The sequence below is a fragment of the Oxyura jamaicensis genome, chromosome 2 (genome assembly GCF_011077185.1).
Source record: "Oxyura jamaicensis isolate SHBP4307 breed ruddy duck chromosome 2, BPBGC_Ojam_1.0, whole genome shotgun sequence".
In the NCBI taxonomy this organism is placed as follows: Eukaryota; Metazoa; Chordata; class Aves; order Anseriformes; family Anatidae; genus Oxyura; species Oxyura jamaicensis.
Genome location: NC_048894.1, coordinates 82042973 through 82066754, shown reverse-complemented (window position 1 = coordinate 82066754; position 23782 = coordinate 82042973). Strand labels below are relative to the sequence as shown.

Here is a 23782-nt window from a genome sequence, read left to right as displayed (position 1 = left end):
ATATTAATTACTTGTTAAAAGACAGAGAACCAGTTGCTGATTATGTGTTAATCTTGACTTAAAAAGGTGTTCTCTAAACATCTGTAACTTTAATATAGTCCACATCTTACCTTTGAATATCCTCCCAAGTCCTCGGAAATCCATCTGGTCTGAACAGTTGAAGACCACTACATATTTACCAAGACACCGTCCCATATCTTTGATGGTTTCAGTTTTCCCAGTTCCTGCAGGTCCCACAGGTGCTCCACCCATATTCATGCCTAAAGCTTGAGCCAAAGTGATATAACATCTAAAAGACAACAAGTTATCATCACTTAACAGGCAAAGTACACAGCTTTCTATATTGTGCCAGAGGCTCTTACTCAAGTGTGTTACATGAGGAAGAACATATTTCGAAGACAAGAAAAGTGCTGAAATGACATGCCTCTAATTACAATTTAAATCAGCCAGAAGAAAAACCCTTCACTCAGCCTCTCATGTGAGTAATACTATGGTTAGTCTCTTCATACATAAAAAGTGGAAGAACAGCAATCTTCAATAACCAGCAACCGGAAAGATCACAAGGGAAAAAAAAAGTTAGAGCTACTCTGCCTAACCAGTTTGGTTAGCTTAGTTCCTATATTGCTTTAGCTAAAGTAGCTCTGAACTACATCATACTGGGGAGTACAAGAATAAAGGAGAGATATCTTTGACATTTTATCCACCTTTAAAACTTGATCACTGTATCTCATTTTCATAAATGAGACTGGTGTGTGATGCTGTAGACCACCATCTGTCAATTGTATCTAAAGAGAAGCTGCAGAATTGAATATGAAAATGAAATAGTTTTAAAAATCTATTTTTTCAAATCCCTTATTTTGTCACTTATTTAGTTACTTTGTTTATAAATCTTTTTGTGTTATTACAGTTAGGTAGGTAGACATACCAGTTTATTGCAACTGAATAAAATTGATTTTTTCTGTTTATTCTTCCTTAGCCGTTACCATTACTTGCCTGTAAACGTGTATTTTTGTCCTCTCTCTCTCTTTCTCTCTTTGCATACTGTTATCTGTTGGATGTACCTGATCCTCAAGTATATTAGCATCATATGCACATGGATCACAATCCCATGATTTATATACATGAGAAACACAAAAGCATGTGGCAGAAATACAGCTGGTTGGAAGTTATTCCATATCGTATGGAACAGAAACAAAAATATTAACACATTTCATGTAAATTTGTTGACTTTGAAAAAGACTGTGAAGGACAAACTCTGCAGAGATCTATTTTGTATCTAATAAGAATGACTAAATTGCTCTTATAAATGCCTAGATTTGGAGTGAAAGAATAAACAAATAAAATCAGTCTTTGTCACCTGTCTGTTAGAGGAGTTATGACAAGCCTGTCAGTACAGCCCAAGAATTCATTCTGGTATGTGAAACCCACATCAGTGATATTAATCATCATTTTATCAGAGTCTTCATTAAAATAAAATCTACACTGTTTCAGCCACTCAAAGTCTGTAGGGCTCTTGATATGCTTGCAACACTAAGAAAGGAGGAAAAAGACAAGAGTGTGGCATTCATGGTTAACATTTATTTCTGCATTTATATTAACTCATCTAAGTGGTACTGTAAAGGCAGCACTGCAAACACAATGAAAGGCACAGTGCAAGCTAGTAGCACAAGAACAGTTGAGACCTTACTTTGATTTCTACCACAAAAAAAATCCTTAAGTGTTGCTGCTGTCCCTGGAACCACACGAATGCAAAGGAAATTCTAAGTACAAATGTACTTAAATGTCCATTGCCTTACACAAAAGTCATTAAGTCTGGTTAACATTAAAATTCCTATTTCTACTATTCAACTCTATCATTTTATTTTTGCATCTGGACAGAAGAAACGTAACTAATATCTGGACACCATGACACTGTCTTGAAATACCTTTTTTTCTGATTTACATAGTGTCACGAAACTCATGATTTTTTTGTTTGTTTTAATAAAGTATCATGTTAAGAAATACAACAGAGCTGGGAGAATTCAAAGTTGACCAACTGAATATTAAAACACCTATCAAAAAAACAGGCCCCATTTAATTGTATCTAGAAATGATACTTCACATAGGATTGCTAGGATGATTTTAAGTGAAACAACTGGTCAAGACACTACAATGGTGCCTGTCTATCCCCAGTGGGTTAAAACTCAGCAATCCTTTCCCCAGATGGCATAATTAGAGTTAAATCCAGAGCTTCCTGAAGGTAAAAGGCATGCCAACTTTTAATTTCAATTGTTTAAGGAGTAAATGCTTTCACTTTCCTAATTTCAGTTTCCTGTGGCTGCATAAGAAGGTGTGAAGTGAATAAATAAATCTCTAAGGTACGCTACTGAAACTAGAGCAGCGATAATGGCAGCTTCAACCAACATAAGGCTTGCTTCTGTACTATAACACTATATATTCATTCTATTTATTCCTCGAGACTCCCAAAGTAGTCTATAGAAAGGATGATTACTTGCCACATAGTAGATGAGGAAAAAGAAGTCCCTAAGTAATCACACAAGAGACACATCCAATTTAAATGGGTGAACGCAAAGCACTATAAAATTCTTCTATGGCTGCGGGGGAGAGGAGGAAGCAGACAACACAATTACTTAAAGAGAAGCTATGACACATATTGAAGCAACACCAGCATTTCTGTAATATTCCAAGTCACACAATCATTACAATCCTGAAACTAATTGTTTGGCTTAAGATGCAGGCATTCATACATCATAGCTACACTGTCTACTTTCACGTTGTTTTACATGACTACTGCCTCATATCTCAATAAATTTTTCAGTACTTACCAGACCATCAAAGATGTCCCTCTGATGCACGTGAACAGTGATTAATGTCTCATATTTAATTCGCTCGACTGGGTTAAGGTCTTTTGTTGTCATATCTATCAGCATGTTTAGAAGATCCAGGAAAAACTGGTTTGTCTTTCGCATAATTTTTTTATCATACCTGGCATTAGTCAAAGCTTCTTCTGAGTCTCGTGTCCAAATCATTTGGATCCCCAACAACCCAACCTTATGAAACATGAAAGAGTATGCTTCATCATCTTTTCTATTTCACCTTAAATGTACATTCACATAAACAAATAACATAAATGATTCTGCCTACTTGTATAATTTTTTTCCTGCTTCCATATAGAGGTCATTCAACCTGTGCATTTATTTTGTGTCCTAACTCAAAGCATTCATAAGCTTTAACATTCATAAGCATCAAGTAAAGTCCACATTTCAGTCTCATAGATAGCACTTATGATGCACTGCTGACACAACCGTTCAATATAATTTACAGAAGATAAATAACAAATCGGTTATCAGAATAATTAATGCTTCAATTTAATATATTCCTTCAGTAATTCATTAACTTTTTATTTCCTTTCCAAGAGCATTCCTGATCATAAGTGAAGAAGCTCATACAGAGAAAATAATTTTCATCCAGTGCCACCCATAGCTCCAAGCCTTTGGCAACATACAGTGTTTTCTTGAATCTATAAAAAAACTTACAATTTTTCTACTTTTCTTTCAGTAGTTAGGTATTAAGTGTGTAAAGGAATAGTGTTAACTCTGTTGCGTTAATTTATTGTATTCAGCATCTTTTTGAACAAGAGCTTCAGAGTAAATTTTGATCTTTTGGTTTCAGATATGTAAATTGGAATTTAAAAGACTGAAGTGATTAAGATAAATTTAAATGTCATTTTTGCATTTGTAATACTGGCTGCAATCTTAATTGCAAAGACAAGAAAATCCCACCAATATGATAACCTATCTGTGAGCAATTTTTCATTATTTTAACAATGATTTTACCTGGGCTGGGTAAGTAGAAAGAAATTCAGTCAGCTGGAAACCAGTTTCCTGGATATGCATAGCTGCCTGGCGAATAACATGATGCAGTGACAGCTGGGACTCCTTCAACAGAGAATTCAGCCAAACTTCCACATTACCTTCAGCCATGACAGGTCTACTTAACTCAATAGTCTCACCCTCTCGTGAGCTAATTGACAATATACGATCATATATCTAATAAAAGCAAGGCAAGAACAATTTGTGATTTACAGATTTCTCGTAACTGCCTGATTTTCCTCCTATCATTTCACTAAACTTATTAAGGTAACTAAAAAAATGTACCAATATTTTAAGCAAATGTGAAAACAATATAATAATCACTTTCAGTATGAAGAAAGGCTGTAAACAAAACATTGTCACCTGAACATGAAGGTAAAACCCAATACACTGCCAACTCTTGAATTTTACTTCAATTTCAATGACAGCATACACTTTCCAGTCACAATAAAGGAATCCTTCCCTCATTAGTGGTGCATTAATATCCTAACATAAGTTGCCATCTTAAATTAAAAAATAATGGAAACACATAAGTTAAGAAACATGGTCATTGAAAGGAATTTCATGCATGTGGAAGCAGCAAATGTCTAAGGACATGCATACATACAGAAGGAAAAAAAAATATCTGTGCCACAATATATTTTTTCCATAAAGGGTGTAAGAAAGTTGTTCTTCAAATAGCATGTTTTCAAGCAATCTAAACAAACAAATATGCTCAAAAAGAATCTGAAGGTCATCTGAGAGGAAGCTAGCCTATATTAAGCCACAGAAGACAGTTCAGTACCTAGATGTGTTTTGTGTGAAACCTAAGCACTGGTGAAAATTTTTGGTTTGTTTTGCTACTCTATATAAAGTTTTCCTATTAAGCAAATGAAGATATTAAGCTAAATCCTATATTAGGAGAGCCTATGCAGCATCATATTAAGTGATGAGCTTGGTAAAACAGTCAAATGCCCTATGCACCCAGGTAGCTTGCTATTTAACAAGTATCACACATTGTTTAACCATTTGAAATAATAGAACTCTGAGATTTGGGCAGCACATACCTTTTCATGGAAATTGACGGTTTTAATGTTGTCAAAGACATTCAGCAGATGTGCCTGTATAGTGTGAGAATCTGATGCCTGGCCAAGAATTTCTAAGAGGGCTGGATCTGACACAAAGAAGAATCGTGGAAATAGGAGGCGTTTTTTTTCCAGGTACCTACATTTATAAATATTTTTGGGAGGAAGTAGACAGAAAGTGAATTAGGTTACTTTATACATCCTTTCCTCTTTAAAGGTGATATTTCTCACAATGACATCGTGAGAAAAAATAGCAAACATTGCAATTTATGTCATTCATAACTCCAATAAATCTTATTCATTGTACCTTCATGTAAAGTACCTGCTTTAAGATTACTCTTTCAGTATCAAAAATCATTTAATTGAAAGCTTTTATTGTTAGCTATGATTTAAATACTACTAAAATGAAATTAAAGTGAAGTGTTTTTATATTAGGCCAGTTACTTGCTGCTTAGGTACCTCATGCTGAATTTCTCCCATACATGTGAAGGATCTGAAAAGAATATATAGACCCAGACTCCCTGCTGTATTGAAAACAGGCAGAAACAGCTTCAGTATCAGCAGAGACAGTGACAGCTTAGTCACAAATCAAATACTTACCAGTTTGGTACTAGCAATTTCTTTGGAGGTGTTGCACCATCCTGATACCTTGTTTGCTCAGTTTAACTGAATTTGTAGTGAAATAAAAACACAATCTTTGCAAAATCCATGGAACAGCACTTCCTTTTTAGCTAGTTAAGCAATTCACAACCATCTGCCCGAGGCTGGTCTTGTGGTAATCTTACCCTGTGAGTGATTTCTGACAGATTTCAAGCTGTTCTAGTAAATGTGGTAGTAGCTGTCCCATGATTTCATCTCCTACACAGCACTGAACAACATTAGGTGTTTCATGAGCTCGGGTCATGATCCTCACCCAGGATTTATCAATGTTAGAGAAACGCTTTGCTTCCTGTCAAAACATGGGGGTAAACATGGAGAGGAATGGATGGGGAAAGGAAGAGAGAAGAGGCAAAAGGCTAGCAATTCTTGCTAGCAGAATTGGCACCAGTAATCTTCACACAAGTAATTACCAGAGCCCAACCCCAAAGATTTTTCAGTTTAGACAAACACAAATCTTTCTGCTCATGTAATATAGCTTATTTTATACTTCACTGTCAAGCCTGCTATCAACTTTTTCTTTCAATAATTCTTAGAGTAAAACCCAGAAAACTCCTTATGCTTGAATTGCATGATCCAAATTTGAAGAGTTTTTCTAAAAACTGAATTACTTTTAATTCCAAAAGCAATATAGAAAAATTTAAGACAAGTATTCCTAGCAAAACTGCAGGTGCTACTAGGCTACTGGTAAGTAGTACAAGGCTAGCCTAACTAGGCTAGGCTACCACTAGGCAAAACACACAAATATTGGTTAATAGTTTAACAATCTAGAAAGAAAATGTTAACTAGATGATAACTATGTCTTAGCAAGTCTAATTTTGTTAAGCACCAAAACAATGAAGCTTATGTTACTGCACCAATTACAGCATCACAATTAAGTTTTATTCTTAAAATTTAGAAAACCAAACTGAAATAAGGCAAGTCTGAAAACCTTTGGAAGCTGCTTTGCTATGTCACCGCCAACGAACACAGCTTCTAAATAAATCCACAAGTTCTGCACAGTCATCCAGTTCTCAATGATATCTGTTGTGTTGGAAAGATAGTGCACCCATTTTTGAATCTGTGTCTTGAATGGTGTGTTGTATCTAAAATTAAAAAAGACACTTGCTTTACCTCAGGCAGGAAAAAAGTCTCTTGAAAGCCAGCTCAGTCTTCTAACATGAGGAGGAATAATTTCGTCACTTGCATGTTTGTCAAGCTAAAGTATACTAACCCATACCTGACTCAATTCAGTTAGTTAGGGGCTAAAAAGAAATCAGCTCAGGCTTGCTCCATTGTGCACATGGTATGTAGCACAGATCTGAATAAGCAGGAGATTAATGGGAGTAAGATTTAAATTTAACTCTAAGGTAAAGTGGTTTCAAAAAGGGACTATGTAATCTCTTCAAAGCTGCAAAATTCGTAGTGACCAGGTCCTTATAAACCAAACACTTGCTTCTGGACATCTTACTGATGATCAGGTTCTGTGTTCCTTATTTTATCCAGGAGTTTGACATGCAAAACCAGACAAACCAGAGTTCATTTTAACTGGGATTTTCAGTATTTTCAGCAAAAGTCTGCAAAAGAGGTGGTAGTCTACCACTAGGGCAGAGTAGCAGTGCCTGTAATACCAGTAGGACCCCTGTCACAACCAGGCAGTTTTCCCTCATATGTTTATCACCACTGTCTTGCATCCATGGAAACTGTCCAGCTGATTAATCAGAAGTCTGAACACATTATTTCAAAATAACTTAATGCAGGAAAACAGACAATGAGAATAAGCCCATGATCAGCTCAAGGACAAGCAAGCTTTTAGTTTTTATCGAGATGTTTACTTTCCTTCTCCTTTGTGAAAGATAAATTTCTTCAATAAAACAAAGCCTCTTGGTGATATTTATAACTCACACAAATACACAGTGCTTTTCTTGTTACCTGTTACTCATGAGAGAACCAAGAATCATCAAGCTGTCCTCCATGGTAGCAATTGTTTCTGATGTGCTGTCTCCTCTTAAAAGAAGTTCCCCACGGGTTTTAAAGTTTGCAAAGATAAACGTTTTGTTGTCCCATTCAGCTATCACTTGTTTTAACTTCTGTTCAATGTCTTTCTCCTTCACAGCACTTATACAGATATCCTTTTAAATAAACAAGATGTCAAAACAAGCTATCAACTGTTCAGGTCTTTGGTATCAAATCTAATGGGCATTTCCTTTAACTCTATTTAGTTTGATGAGCAATTATTTATCAACTGGAAAGATTTACAGACATCAAAACACCATAGTTATTAATCCATGTACCATACCACAATATGGTCAAGTTTGTGGAGACTACAAGAATAATACAGTGATTATTTTCATAACTTTAATATTGCAAAGCATGTTCATAAATTAACTCCTGAGCCACATGGTATGGTTTAATAAAGTTGACACCACAATACATGCGTCATTATTTTACAAAGAAAACTGAAGTGACAGACTATTTCTCTGTTCTTTCTTTGGAAATATTGTTAGCCTTCTTACTACTGTTACTCAGATATTATCTGAGCAGATTGCTTAGTTTCACGCATCCATTTCACAATACCTCTATTTCCTCTTTATATCTGAGTAGTGGAGCTTCCATAATATTCCTCAGTTTGAATGTTTCACTTTCCACATCAAAGCTGTGCTCAGTGAGATCTGTAATCCGCTTCCAGTGCCGAGGCATCATTGCTTTATTTGACATATGTTCAAGCAATGGACAACATTCACAGAAGTTCTCAATAGTCTTCTTGAGGTCAAAAAAGGCCTGCCATTGCTTTACACCACGAGGAAGCTTACGGCATCTACATAAAAAGAATCCAAGTTTTCTCACACAGTTTCAGATATTCTTTCTGTTACCCATTTAACCAGTGTATATAGTTTTAACATTAGACTACACACCCCTGTATTTTGAAGATTCCGTATGACTAAATATTTCCAGTCTATTTCACTGACTGGTAGGTGGATACCTACAGGCTCACCCTAAGTGTAGCTGCATAATTCAAGTGGCCTTCAAAGACAATTGAATCACTTTATTCTTGATTTCATCTTTTGATGAGGCTTATGAGATGAACTGCTCTATTCTCTAGCAAAACCACTGTTCCTCAGAACAGGCAGATTTAGTTCTTTAAATCATTTGATTCCTGGTTTCATCAAAAGTTCATATTCTATGCAGGCAATACATCACATTTTGTAGCAAAAGTATTCAGCAATTCACTAACCTGCCTTCAATATATAGGGCAAATTTCTCTCATGACTAATAATATAAAAACAAACAAGTTAAATTCCAATCATGAAGAAAATCATGAAAGCAAAGAAAAGAAAGGAAGAAAATAATGAAGAAAATAAATAGCAATTTTAATGTATGTTAACAAGGGAGGGAGGGAGGGAGGGAGGGAGGGAGGGAGGGAGGAAGGGAGGGAGGGAGGAAGGGAGGAAGGGAGGAAGGGAGGAAGGAAGGAAGGGAGGAAGGGAGGAAGGAAGGAAGGAAGGAAGGAAGGAAGGAAGGAAGGAAGGAAGGAAGGAAGAGCTACTCTCTAAGGAACAATAATCCTCAATATTTAGAGTCTAAACTGCCTCCCTTAAATTATGAATTGGTAATAGACATATTTTTCAATTAAAATTAATGATTAACCGATTATACTTAAGAAGTAACAAAAGTATTTTAGCCGTCTTTTCACAGAAACAGTTTCTCACCTGTTCTGAAACTCCAGAAGTTCACTATTAATTTTTCCAGTGTCTAATTCTGACCAAAGAATATCATAGTAGCCACTGACTGTGTCAAGGACATTGTTATATAGATTATAGAGTTTCTGTAACAGAGTCAGTTCCTTCTTTATTTCAAGTAGCTGAGGATGTTGTGTAACAGGCAAACCAAAAAGCTCTTCCCCACCAGAATAAGCAATATATTTCCGAAAGAGATTATCAAATCGATTCTAGAGAGAAAGCAAGCAATTAAATGTCATACATTTAAATACTTCTGACATTATTCTTAGAGCTGCATTAGTGGTTAAAATCTAGTAAATACTAGAAGGATGTACAGGAGATACTAACAACTTAATGTCAACAGGTTTTGGTTGAAATTTTCATGTGAAAAATAACTTTTTATGAGTTTGGAATTTGGAGGCTTATTTTCAGAAGTTGACAGGGAAGTCATTTATTCCATGTAGCACAGTGACAGAAGAAACAGTACATGGTAAGATTGCGTTTGAAAGAGGTTGAGCATGATGTGGAAAGAAAAAAAAAAAAGGTGGATGCTGCAAATTTTAACTCCTCAAGTAAGCTGTGCAATTCTCTTAATGAAGGGCCAAAGTAAGGATTGTTACTGTTTAAGCAGCAGAAAGAACAAAATTTACTTGAGAGCTGCTATACAACTGAGGAAGCATATAAGAAAACCAAATAACACAATGGGTAAAGGAAAACAATTAGAAGACACCACTAGAGCAGAAGAAATTAACCACTGCACAAATATTTCAACAGCAGAAATAGCCGGTTTGTATGGAAACTTTTAAAACATCTTTCTTTTTTCAAGTGAGAAAAGGAGAACAAAAAGAATTGGGCAAAATTGCAGTCATGCAAAAGACACATTAATGAACACAAGAACAGCCTATTACCAAATACACTCAACTCGAGAGTAGGCTCTGATCTAGACACCTGAATCTAGCTATTATTCCTCATTACCTATGCAGCCTCTCTTATGCAGCTCCTAAAATTATCGTTTTAATCAACATTCCTTGAAAATGTTGAAAAAATACCACCTTATCTTTCATCATTAAGTTAAAATAGACTGCCCAATCAGTAGCCCTATGTATCAATGAAAATTAGTTCAACTACCCTGGATTCATTCTCAGAGCCTTCAGTTGTTAGTTTATTTGCAATAAACATTAAGAAATATTTCAGAATGAATAGTACCTGAAACATAGTAAGCCTGTCACTGGCTTCATGAGGCTCTAAGCCAACCACCATTGGCCCATTCTGAAAAAAAAAAAAAAAAAATTAGAGTGAGTTTAGAGGATACAGATAACCACAAATTATTTCTAACCTGCTTTCTCCAAAATAGTGATTAGAAATGCAAACATTTTTGTGGTTGCAAGATTTCATCCTTACATCAGGTTGCAGTTGAACTGAACGACTACAAAATACCTACTAAAACAAAAAAATTACCTTCAAAAAAGAACAAAGACATTTTTTTTTTAATACAGAAGTTTTGTTAATATTGGAAAAGGTAGGCAAGAGTTGCACCTTTATCAATAAAAATAAGCATTAGTTAAAAGACTAGTTCAGCTTGACTCATATTCCACTGAGAAGGAATATAAGAGCTGAAGTCATTTCTACTTATATTCAAGATCAGAAAACTCTTCTTATATTCTAAAATAATTCCTCTTTAACCTCAACTTTCATGTTTCCACATGCTAACAAGCTCTGTATCATGAACCCTGTGTGTCTCCAGCCTTTCTTTAAGAGCTGATTACCTGCATAAACTTCAGTCACACACAAAGGAAGAACCAAAGCCTGTCCTGTATTGAAACTCAAATATCACATTAACAAGAATAAACACACTCTTCAGATAGTAGAGAAACATTCCACTGTTTAGTCAACTCTCCAAGTCAATCTCTCCAAGCTTCCACAGCTCCTAGAAACTCCTCTGACACAATATAACACAAACTCCTACCTGATCATAATCTGAATAGAACTGAGCGCAGTCTTCAGTAAAAGTCTTCACAGTGCAAATGAGTTCTCCTCTGAACTTTGGCTGCAAAGCAATGAGCTCATTCTGCACTTCATTTGCTCGGAGTAGCAATTTTTCCCAAGTGTAATGCAAAGTATCCACCTTCTCTGACTCTTCCTTGGCCACAAGTAGATCATATTTGTTTAACATAGCATAGGATTCCTGTCAAAAGGTTGGATCAAGATAAACAGAAGATGTTAAGAGATGTTGATTTTAGACATATATGTACATTAACATTTTAAATGTTTAAGAATGAGAATGACTTGCTAGAAATAAAAGAAAATCTGATCTTTTTACATAGCAATTGGCACAATCCAGCAAGCCAATGCCAAACTGGAAGAAATATCCAAAGGAAAAATAGCTTGCTCTCCTTTACACCTAACCTTTCACATAGCATTCTCTGCTTTCTGACAGATTATTTGCTCTATTGCCATCTGTATCCCTAAAAACTATTTCCAGTTAAAGTACTGCTGAAGTCTACAGGTTTTAGTTTCATTTTAATAAGAAAATTATTCAGATCCAGTATGACCCAAGCTGAATATTACAGGAGGTGAGCCATAAGAAAATAACTAACCAGACGCCTTCAAGTTAGTGAAGCAAACACCTGTTCAATACAGACACTGAAGCCCCATTTCATGTCTTCAACAACAAAGCATTAAGAAACCATTTCAAAAGTTACAATTAATATGCAGAAGCTGTTTCAAAGGTTAAAACTATTCTTCTACAATAGAATCACAGAACGGTCTGGGGGGACCCTTAAAGATTAACTCGTTCCAACTCCCGGGCCATAGGTAAGGACAACTTTGAGTAGATCAGGTTGCTCAAAGCCCTGTCCAATCCAACCTGGAACACTTCAAATGATGTGGCATCCATGACTCCTCCAGACAGCTTGTTTCATCACCTCACTGCCCTCATCATGACTTTTTTCTTCCCTTATACCCACTCTAAATATACGGTCTTTCAATTTAAAACCTTTTGCCTTGTCCTGGGGCGGTTCCTACTCTAAACCACCTTTTGCCTCAACAAGTTTACTACAGGCCCTGGTAAAAAGTCTCTCTCTCTTAAGACTTCTCATGACTATAAATATACTTAATGGTCCATTGTTCTCCAGGAACAATGATCTCCATTTGTACCACCCATGTGTTGTTAACACTCCACATTCTAAAATCCTTAGCTAAGTCTCACAAAAACACAAATAAAATTAACTTACTGTATGTCAACCTAAATAGTAGGTGAAATTCACATACTGTGAACTAGCATAGTGTAAGGTAGCAATGAATCTTTGTGGCCTAACAGTTTAATCTGTCAATTTTTTCAAAAAGTAGAATTATTTCCATTTCCATTTTCCAGTTTGATCACCTTGCAAACAAATTATCAAAACAGAAACATAACTATCTGCCTGCTTTTATAATGGGAATTTTAGGAATAGTTGGCCACCAAGGCTCATGCCTAGGTTCCACATCATAGAGAGAACCAGGCCAGGTCTTAGCACAAACTTCTAAAATGTCAGCTCCTAAGAGACTCCAGGACCTATAGAAATGTCACAGATGGTTTCAGCTGTGGATATGCTTTGTTTTTCACCATAAACTACTAATACTAGTTTGCTCCTTCACAGAACTAGGGAGACCCTCACAGCTTCTAAGGCTGAGTGTTTTGTTCCTTCTTAGATTACTTCTGTGAAATACAGAAGGGTTCTGGGCTGATTTTCATTATTTGCACATACTGCATTTCATAAATTAGCTCAGCTCAAAGTAGGTGAGAAAACACAGGTGTGAGATATTTGTCTGACAGCAAATACACTTTTGGCATTTTCAAAATAGAAAAATAGATCTGTTGATATTTTGTAGATATGAATTCTGTGTGAAGTTTCAATATTAAAAAAAATAATAATAAGACAACCCTGACAATAAAAGTATGGGTAATCGGGAATCATGAATGTGGCTTACAAAAAAAAAAAAAAAATCTTCTGAACATCTAGACAATTGTGCATTTTGCAAAACTAAAGTATTATTATTTTAAAAAAAGAGGTTTACAGGAACACAACAGATCTGCCACCCAATATTTAATACATATGAAATCAAAGTGCACTGTTAAATTCTAACCCAGAAAATAATTGCTCTGTAGAAACGTTACCCATAAATGCAACATTCCTGTTAACTACCTCAATAGGACCGACTTTAGAGTCTATGGAGATCTGTAGTTCTCTGATCTCTTTTAATGCAGACATGGCTGTTCTTATATCATCCAGATCGTCAATGCGGCGACTTAACTTCTTGTCAGTTTCCTCTATAAAAGTGAAAATTGTTTCCATCTCTGTTCTGTACTTCTTATTACAATGATAACCTAGGATAGTCATCCAGGCTTTGGTTTCTGCTCTCAGTGCTAGCTTCAGATCAGCTAAAAACATTGAACACACAATAGAAATGTAGATATTTTAGATATTTTAAGATGTACTTCTAATCTTGTTTGAATATGTATTCTCTTCACTCCCAGTTCCCTTTTTTTTTTTTTTCAGTCTAAACATGTATGTGCAGAAAAGACAAAACCATTTTGAACTATCAAGTGGTTTATAGGGTTACTTGCAATTCAAGATTTTCCTCCTAACCTTCTCAAAATACCTTTCCGACTGAAAAGATAAGGCTGAACTGCACATTCTTTTCATCTTGTTTATACATCATTACACACATTTCTTTCCTACAAATCAATAATAAATTCATTAATATTCTCATCTATGTCAAAAACCTTTTAAAAAAAAATCACATGCAGAGAGAAAATGTAAATGTCTCATATGGAAGCTGAAGAAATAGAAAGTTTCACTTCTGTTTCTTCCTTTTTACATGTCTCTTTCTATGCTTACCTCTCACACACAATGGTATTTTCAATTTATTAAATATCAGACTTACCCCATCTAGATAATATTTCAATAGCCAAGCTTTACTATATAATAAAAGATATTTGTTTGATACTCTTTCCTAATAAAGAAACAAACCATTTTGCTTTCTCAGATTTCATATACACAGACAGGGGAAGAAACATCAGGTAAGTCTCATAGATACCCTTATTAGTGGGACTTTTTGCATGCATTTTACAGCTAAAATAACAAACAGTCATTCTGTGTTTCTACTTTACATCTTTAACATAGTTCACTCACAAAAAAACTAAACATTTCTCCTTCCTACAAGAGTCAGAACGTATGTGCCTCTGGAGAGAAGTGGAGAACTGTGAGAAGTGGAGAACTGTAAGAAGTGGCAAGTTGAACTTTACCAGTGTACAGTGCAGTAGCTCCCACACAGATGTATTCAGGCTCAGAATTGATTTTCAGATCCAAGTCTTTGAAATGCAGAATTTGAGATTCAAATTCGGAGAGTAATGGGTTTCCCATAATGAATTTATCAATGGTTTCCTCCTTGTCTCTCTGCCATATATGGTGGTAACAACTGAAGCTCTCCAAAGCTGTAAGAACCTCCTGAAATGCAATAGAAGTTCACAGATAGATTCTCATCAAACCATAGTGTACACATAATTTCTTAGCGCCTGCTATTTCGAACACATTAAGTACTCCATAGTGGAGCAGGCTGCCTCATCTCAGTAAAGCAGAAGGCTGCTGGTAAATTTATGCTAAAGCAGGTTCATTAGCAATCATGAGCCTTGCCAGACACTGTATGCTAATCACATTCAATTTGTCAAAACAGTTACAGTATTTTCCAATGAAGTGATTCTTCAGTCAATAAAATACTAAGAATCAGTGGGAATTTAAATACCCCTTTAAGTCTAAGGCACGGTGCACTTATCCAATAGCAAAAACTCATGTAAAGATGCCTTCTTCTTCAATTTCCTCCAGTATCATTCTCTACAACTCACTGGACTAGCAAATGAAACATGACCTCCAGGGCCCAACATAACAAGAACAGCAGTTATTCAATCTGTTCTTGAATAATGAAGTTATGAGAGATTTTTATTTTTTTTAAACACCTATCACATTTGCAATGTTAACAATAAATTATATAGCCAATCCAGATATCTCTGATTTGAAAATAATTTAAGGAGTGTGCAATACAATTATTTTAGAATTTATAGAAAGAATTTAAGAATTTAAAGAATTAAAGAATTTAAGAATTAAAGAATTTATAGAAATGTCAAAGATAAATTGTCATCACTTCAGCTCATTAAAAAGTACATGAGAGGTGACTATCATGACAGATAATATTCATGACAACTTACAATAAACATATTGTTTGAAGGATTTAACCTTGCAACATGATAACAGCTTCCAACTACAACATATTGGGTATCAAAATATAAAGATAACTATCCATGATTACCAACCACACCTTGATACAGCACATACAGCACAAACCTGTATGTCATTGCACTAGTTATAGTTTAATACTACTGATGTTACAATGCATTGAGTTAAAATTTGCCATCTGGCAAGGCTGCATTGTAAGGTTGGGCTGGCACAAGGAGGAACTGATGTAGAGTTGTCCAAAGAAATACCATTTCTATACACCTACAGTTTACTAGAGAGTGCAGGGAATGAGAAAAGGGCAAAGAAATCATGCCTACTCCTTAAGCTGTCTCCTAGCCTCCAGTATCAAATCCTACACAGCACTCTACAAACACCAAGCTGACAGCTAGCTTTCTTCCAAAAAGCTTCACAAACGCTTCACATTGGGCCAGAACTCATGCTGGCATCATTATAATTTCTATGTGAATAAAACTGTATTTTACACACTTGTACAATTACTACTGGTTCTGTACTAAATATGCAGACTCATACTTAAGATTTTTTAAATGATGTTTTACTAACTGGAGATACATTTTTAATCTTACTTATGCTTTACTTTATATAATACTCAAAGCCTTGTAAGCCTTTGAACACTTCATACACTTTAACCTATGTTACACTTTCAAAACATAAATGTAAATTTGCAGCCACATGTTTTTCATCCACCATCCTACACCTTCTCATTCATATGTTTAACTGTGCTTTCGATGCCTACCCTTATTGTCCAAGGATATTAAAAGTCATTCATTTATATTTCTTGGATATTAATATAAAATTAACATGCCTATTGTCTTACCTTTTTTGTAGAATTAATAGCAGTGGTGAGTAAAGATACCAATTTAATAATTTCTTTGTTCTCTGAAACACTCTTGAAGTAGTTCTTGTTTTGAGCTGAATCAGAGGAATTGAGTGATGCTGCATCTGATGTACTATCTACAAAGGCTGTGTCAAATACAAAAGCAGTTTTAGGACAAACATATTGCTTAGGCCCAGCAAATTCCTATCAACAAAAACTAGTGATCTGTTTTAGAATAAGCATGCATTTTAAAATTATGTGTTCTTATTAATCAAAAAGGCAACTAGAAATCTAAGTAGCCAATATAGTTACCACATATTCATAAACTTCTCTGTAGTTGGGAAACTTGCTTCATCTGGGTTCTCTATCAAATCTGGAAAAAGTTTCTCTCTAATTTTTCAAGCATAACCTTCCCCTTTCCCTCCCCAACCCTTTTTTTCCTGTACACTCCACCTAAGTAATTTACTGATAAATCAGCACTGACAGAATCTTTATATTTTTATTTTCTGAAATACTTGGGACAAGCTACAATTACAATTTGAAATCAAAGTAAACATTAAATGCTAGCGGATTATCACAGCCAGGCCTCAAAAGAAAGAAAATGAGGCCTGGCTGAATTTGAATTCAGCCCATAGAATTGAGTTTATCATCATTGCTTTATTTCATCTCAAGCAAGAGAAACTCTTGGTTTTGAAAGAACAATTTAATTTCTTAAACACTTCAAATATTACTTCCCTATTTTTTAGGTGTATAGGAAGAAACTACCCTAGAAATATTCAATATATTTTGAAGTACCTGAAATAGAAAGTAGAATAATTAATTTGGCTTGATTTTGAAAATTTTCAGATAAGAAAAACCCAGCAACTGAAGACAGCACCTTAAGTTTCCTTCAGTGAATATCTTCAATAATTTAATTCTATGCCTTATCACAAAACACATTAAGTCCTTTTAACAGTTTCAGTCTATTCAATCCTACACAAAAATCTCTCCACCAATACTGAGATTTTATACAGGTATTTCTATTCAGTAACAGTCTTTGGTTAGGATCAGCTTACCTTTCCTAAAGGAATGACAACACAAGCTTTAAGACCATTTCAAGATGTGAAGTTACAAACCACGCTGGCAAATCACAAAAGCTCTTTTGTGCAGTGGTAGTGACTATAATTGTTTTCCAAGTTCACTCAAAATATCTGCTATATTGCCCAAGCTGGCTCCCTAACAGCTTCTCACACATTGCAAGTAGAACCCAAAGCAGTAATAACTGTATGAGGCACATACAAAATCCCCTTACTCAAATTCCCACAAGAACAAATGTCTTCAGGCCAGCCTGGTTTTTAATCACAAAGAAATGCTCTGGCATTGTTACTTCCTATTTCTACTCTGAGGTGGTTTAAAATCTATAAAGTCTTTATTCTCTTCCTTCTGATGCATTTTATATTTAATATCCTTTTCTATATGCTGTATAAATCACATTTACCTAAAATTAAAATTGAATTTGTCATTACCATGCATGTTTTTCATTCCAATCTTGTTCATTCCATCATCAGAATCACTGTCTCCGCTCTCACACTGCAACACAGCCACTTTTTTCTCTAACATTTTCTTCTGTGGAAAAAACAAAATCATTTTCTATTTGCAGTAGTTTTGAGACATTAGTTTTAAGTATAGTGATTAAAGACAAACCTTGGATATTCTCTCCTTACTCCACTGTCCAACTCCTTTCATGACTTTCACGATGCTGTCTACAGCCTTATTGAGTGTTTGCTGTACCTCATCCAAAGAGGGAGTCATGATGATTTTAGGGATACACAGGTTAATGCTAGTCCTAATAATAGGATGAGCACTTGTTTTCTTCTTAGAGGCACTGTGATTTTCTAAATGAAAGACAATAACAGCGACAGAAAAATTCAGAATTCTTTCCAAGACCTCGTTCTAGGATTTATAATGATGTAAACCAATATATACAGCACAATATTGAGTACTGAGTGTTATTTCTTAAGGAAAAAAGACTCCTGGGTAATTTACAAGCTGTATTGCTAAAGTCCATAGTAGCACAAGCAATATCTAAGTGCCATGTTATTTCTCTCCTCATCAACTTGTTCTGCACAGCTAAGCTCTGTTTAACAGAAATTTATCAGGCTTGTACTCACAGTCAGCATTTTAAATTGGGCACAAAAACTTCTCAGAATCTCCTCATATTGAATGTCTTATATGCTAGAGAGGCCAAAACCAAATGCCTTTTGTTTTGTTTCTTAAAAATAAATAACAAGAAAACACTTCAAAAAGAGTGTTACAGCATAATGTATAGAAAGATCTTAAGACAATTAGTAAGAGAAAGAGAATACACCTCTTTCTCTAGTGTTTTTTCATACATTTTTATATAAAAGCCAAGGTCACACAGTAACCACTTATCAAGCTCCAAATATATTATCCATCTCCAGAACAGTAGTGTCTGTCCTAAGAGAAACAGTATCACTATGATACATACCTACACTTACAGGAAAGAAAAAATCCTCTGGAAAAATACCATGTTATCAACTGTGTTTTATCAAGACAGCTTACTCAACTTCCCATGTTTTCTCTCCTTTTACATATCTGGCTCTTTTTGATATAGTTTTGGTATATTACATCTACACATTTATTTTCATAGGCTAACTAAGCCGGGAAAGTACTAAAGTATGGGCACCTAAGAAGCTGATCATGGAACATGCATGGATGCGCTTGCGTATGGTCTCCAGAGTGTTTCGAGTGACTTTCAAAAGAGCGTCAATATTACAACCATTGAAGTAGGAAAGCAGTTCATTGGCTTCTTCCTCTAACACTTCTAAATCCGTTTTCTTCCTCTTTGCTGAAGGAGATAGTCCGGCCCATATCTCACTGGAATTGTGAGAGGAAATCAGGCTTTTTGATCTTCTCTCCTCCTCTGTTGCTAAAACATCAAAAATCTAGCTATTAAATTGATTTAGGAGACTTGAAAACACAATAAACCAAAACACCCACAAGTGTCTGAACAAATAGCTAAATTTTAGTGAACTGTAAATATTCATCTATACCTCATTATACTGGTCATTTTATCCCTATCCACTTTCTCTACTCAGTTCAAATTGGCATAACTATCACAAACACCAGAACATATATATATATATATTTCATAGAGAAAGAATCTAAGAATCTCAAGGCTTTATCAGCCTGGAGAAGGCTCCAGGGAGACCTTACAGTGGCTTTCCAAAACCTAAAAGGAGACTAGAGGAAAGCTGGGGAGGGACTCTTTGTCAGGGAGTGTAGTGACAGGACAAGGGTGAATGGCTTTAAACTAAAAGAGGGTAGGTTTAGATAAGATACTAGGAAGAAACTCTTTACTGTGAGAGGGTGGTGAGGCACTGGAAAAAGCTGCCCAGAGAAATTGTGGATGTCCCTTGAAGTACTCCCTGGAAGTGGATAGGGCTGGAAGTGGATAGTCCGGTTTGTATAGTGCTTTGAGCAACCCAGTCTAGTGGAAGGTGCTATGGGTGGGGGGGTGGAATTAAGTGATCTTTAAGATTCCTTCCAACCCAAACCATTTCGTGTTTCTCTAAGTCCATTACTTAACCAAGGCCTACGTAGTTATTTCTAATGTATTAACACTTGAACATGCAAGTTAGACTGTTACCATAGATATATTTTGCAGATGATTTTTAGATGATCTGTCATCATCCAGACAAATTCAAGCAAAAGTCTTTAAATATTAGATACTGACTGATACTTCAGTCAGCTGAGCTATGATATCCTCTCAATGGTATCAGGCATGCAAAAGAAACATAAGCATAGAGTTACAGCATAATCTTACCTGTATTCTTTTCCCTTATTTCACCAGTGAGATCAACTGACTTCTTGTCTTCTTTTTTGACCTGTACTTCAGTGTCTAGTAACATGTTAATCAGCTCATTAGCTGCTTCTTCTACCAGTGAGCTTTTCAAATGTAAAGTCTGGGAACCTTTTATACAGAGCTCCTATTATCAGACCAAAACAAACAAATGTTCTTATGGTTCCTGGTACTTATGTCTATTTCATGGTCACAGCAGCCTTTATTAACATAAATTTCAAGGCCCCATATTTGTGAAAAAACATGATCAATGCACAGCATTATTTTTAAATTGGTTTGTTCCAAATTATTTAGTCTGGGGCTTTTTGTTCTGACAAATAAGACATCATAAACATCTTTCAAAATTGCTGTGACTTGTTTCCTAAAATACACAACTCATCCAGAGTTAATATTATGAAGTAATTTTTATAATGCATAGCTACGTTAAAGAGCTCCCAAAAGCAAGTATTTTGTAATTTTCTTATTTTTTTCAGTGTTGATATGGGAGACATTAACCTTTCATTTAATCATTTCCATTTTATATTACTTGACTGTGCCATAAGGACTATTAGCTAATTGCATTTTCCTTTTGTAGTCAGATAGGAGATAAAATCCATCAAAAGTTGTATTTATTATTAGAATAAACAAGGAAATTATTAACTGGGGGAAGAAGTAAACAAATAATGAGATTTAATAAAATTCAGAAATATTTTTAAGTATTGTGCAGGTTTTCTTTCTTCAATATTGAAGGTTAAATAGATCACGTATTTTTAGTGAAGTATAATTTTTATAATTGCCTTTTTTTTTTGTCTGTTATCTCCTGTTTCTTTAAGCTTACTCAAACCTGGCTACCTCTGTTTAATTAAAAACAGTAACTGGAAGAATTCAGACATTAGCAAGATTCAGTCATTTCCAAATTTTAAGACATAATACTTGGTCTTCCTAATGATTCATTCTATTTGAGAGATCTGTAATATCAGAGAAAATATTTAAACAAGCTACTTCAATGTTTTGGTTTCATTTGGTTTTTCTTCACATAATATAGCACTTTTTGTTGCACAAGCTTCTTTGGAAACTTAAAGATACCTGATACATGATAGAATTTATTTCTAGTATTTTCTAATAGGAAACTGAAATAAGCTTACTAATCTTATTATTTTAATTGTACCATAACTGGGGCTAGTATACAATTTACTCTGTTAATTCAAAATGATCAGCTGTTGTGGTGCTGTAATTGCTAGGCAGAAGTTCAAGCTTTCTTCGCTCTCACCTTTTTTTACTTTAGTGAATATATATTTTAGTACTAGCCCTATCAGGAAAAAAGTAGCAGCAGAATCAACAACAACAAACTTTGGATTTTGAGGTTTACAAAATACCATTCATTCCAGAAAAAATATTTTAAGTTTTGATTTCTAATTATCAATAAGGAGAGTTTTTACATGGGACAAAATAGGAGAGACCAAAAGGTAAGTATGCCAAGAGAAACAAAGTCCACTGTAGTGTTTATTACTACAGGAGACCAGGCATAGGGATTTATTTATATGATCTACAATCTTTTCAAAAGCAAAGTTTATTTCAGGAGAAAACACAAGTTAGACATTATGCCCTAAAAGGCCAGAATATCTCACTATGGTCTAATAAAAATAACATTCGATTTTCTTACTAGTTTAATTATCTTTCACCTGCTAGCAACTTAAATGCTTATGGCTAATCCTCCTAAACATATAAGTATTTGATGGAGTAAATGAAGGGGCTCTTCCCAGAATACCTTCACTCAGGCACTTCTGAGTATATTTTGCACATATCAACTCAAGACAGCTCAAGATTTTGAAAGATACTATGGAAATGATTATGTACTGAGTATCTACTCTCCCAGGCAACCAAGTGCACTTGTTATGGATGTTATTCACAGGCATCAGCTGGGCAATTCCCAATGCCAGTAAAGGCACTAAACAAGCAACAGTAATAAATAAATAAATAAATAAATAAAACAAAAAACTATCATAGGAAAAACACTTGAGTGGTGTCAAAGCATAAAGGAAATATCACACAGCAGTGGGCTTGGCATTAGTAAACTCAGAAAAGAATGTATCAGCTAAGACATCTTTGCATTTTGTATTTTTGTTCCTTTTTAATGTTCTAGCCAAAAAACAACTGGGGATTTCCTTACTTCGCTTTCCAACATATTATTCATTAATTCCGCAGTGGTTTTATCTCATAAAAAATGAACAGACTTTAATTCAAAATATTAAATACATCTTTATGAAAAATTTATCTAATAACCTTAGTCTTATGGAGAAATTCCTCACAGTCCAGTGGTTCATCTTCTGGCAACTTACAGAGTGGCACACTACTCATTTCTTCAAGGACAGCATCAATACGAAATTCAATCAAGTCATTCACTCGATCAAGCAATAACTCTAGGTCAGCTTTTGAGGCAAACAGAAGATTCAAAACAAGCTTAAAAGTTTGAAATAATAATTTTTGCAGAGCCCTGCTAAATTTTTTCCTTCAATAAACTAACATATTCAATTTTATATGAATTCTACATCTTAACCAGTTTATTTCAAACATCTAAACTTGTATGGCAACGTTCACCACTGACCTCATAATTGATGCTTTAACATATACTCATCTAGCACATGCTGTACATATCCTAGAATAGGTGAAATACCATAAAAATCCACAAGAAAAGCTTTAAGTATATGCATTTCAAACATAAATGCAAAAATATAAAGACATTACAATTCAGTTGAGGTGTTCAAGGAATACTTCCCCTTCTCCTGTAGCTTGAATCAGTTACCACTTGGCAAACCCACTAGCAACAGAATTTTTGACAAATAAAACATCCATCCTTCAAAAAACTTTAGAAGCCAAGTAACAGTTATCAGACACTGATCACTAGAATGTTCACAGTTATATAGCAATTCGTTTTTAATGCTGAAGTGAAATAAAAGCAAAGTGCTTGTTCCAGACTCAAACTATTTGTGATATTCAAAATTAAATTGAGTGTAATGTCAGGCTAGCATTCAACATGCTTTTTAATTTTCTTATTTTTTTAAATTTTTTAAATTTCTTCAGAAACAATATGCATCTCAGTGCGGTCTCGTGATAATCTTTTGAATAAACTAAAAGCTCATCTGTTTTCTAAAGCTGTTGCCCAAAGAGATGTGTGTGCGTTAGTGTTAAAGATACTAACTTTTTTAAATTAAAAAAAAAAAAAAAGTGTAATAGGAAAAGCTATTAGGTACTGACAGTGGTAATTCAGTGAAGATATTCCCTGATAACTTGTTTTGTGCATGTAGAAACAAAAGGCAAGACTAGGAAAGGTCTGAAACCTAAATATTCTTTAGGGAAAAAAAATAGCTAAAATAGCTATCTTCCTCTGATTTCAAAATACACAGAACCTTTTACATACTACTTTATGCTTGCTTAAACCCTATTGTTATCCCATTCATTTAAGTAAAAATTTGACAAAGATGTTAGGAAAAAAAAAAGATGTTTTTTAAAGCAGACATTTATTGAAGTACAGGACAGGCGAAA

The 23782-nt window shown here is 34.8% G+C and overlaps 1 protein-coding gene and 1 long non-coding RNA gene across 6 annotated transcripts in view; both read right to left on the bottom strand.

Moving 5' to 3' along the window:
- LOC118162375 overlaps window positions 1-23782 on the bottom strand; it is a 924537-nt gene that overhangs the window by 723367 nt on the left and 177388 nt on the right. The gene's annotated exons all lie outside the window — the stretch shown is intronic.
- DNAH5 (dynein axonemal heavy chain 5) overlaps window positions 1-23782 on the bottom strand; it is a 153754-nt gene that overhangs the window by 84697 nt on the left and 45275 nt on the right. For all 5 annotated transcript variants that reach the window (XR_004748425.1, XM_035318487.1, XM_035318486.1 and 2 more), the window contains exons 17-36: window positions 22523-22668; window positions 20225-20387; window positions 19085-19327; window positions 18082-18272; window positions 17904-18003; window positions 16399-16544; window positions 14579-14780; window positions 13476-13711; window positions 11258-11476; window positions 10498-10560; window positions 9283-9521; window positions 8150-8390; window positions 7505-7704; window positions 6525-6678; window positions 5722-5885; window positions 4919-5075; window positions 3837-4049; window positions 2826-3050; window positions 1358-1530; window positions 111-289 (exon numbers count right to left, since the gene is read on the bottom strand). Coding sequence is in view for 4 of the 5 variants with exons in the window: in XM_035318487.1 (XP_035174378.1) it covers window positions 111-289; window positions 1358-1530; window positions 2826-3050; window positions 3837-4049; window positions 4919-5075; window positions 5722-5885; window positions 6525-6678; window positions 7505-7704; window positions 8150-8390; window positions 9283-9521; window positions 10498-10560; window positions 11258-11476; window positions 13476-13711; window positions 14579-14780; window positions 16399-16544; window positions 17904-18003; window positions 18082-18272; window positions 19085-19327; window positions 20225-20387; window positions 22523-22668 (3654 nt within the window). In the remaining variant the exon portion in view is untranslated. The remainder of the gene's footprint in view (window positions 1-110; window positions 290-1357; window positions 1531-2825; window positions 3051-3836; window positions 4050-4918; window positions 5076-5721; window positions 5886-6524; window positions 6679-7504; window positions 7705-8149; window positions 8391-9282; window positions 9522-10497; window positions 10561-11257; window positions 11477-13475; window positions 13712-14578; window positions 14781-16398; window positions 16545-17903; window positions 18004-18081; window positions 18273-19084; window positions 19328-20224; window positions 20388-22522; window positions 22669-23782) is intronic.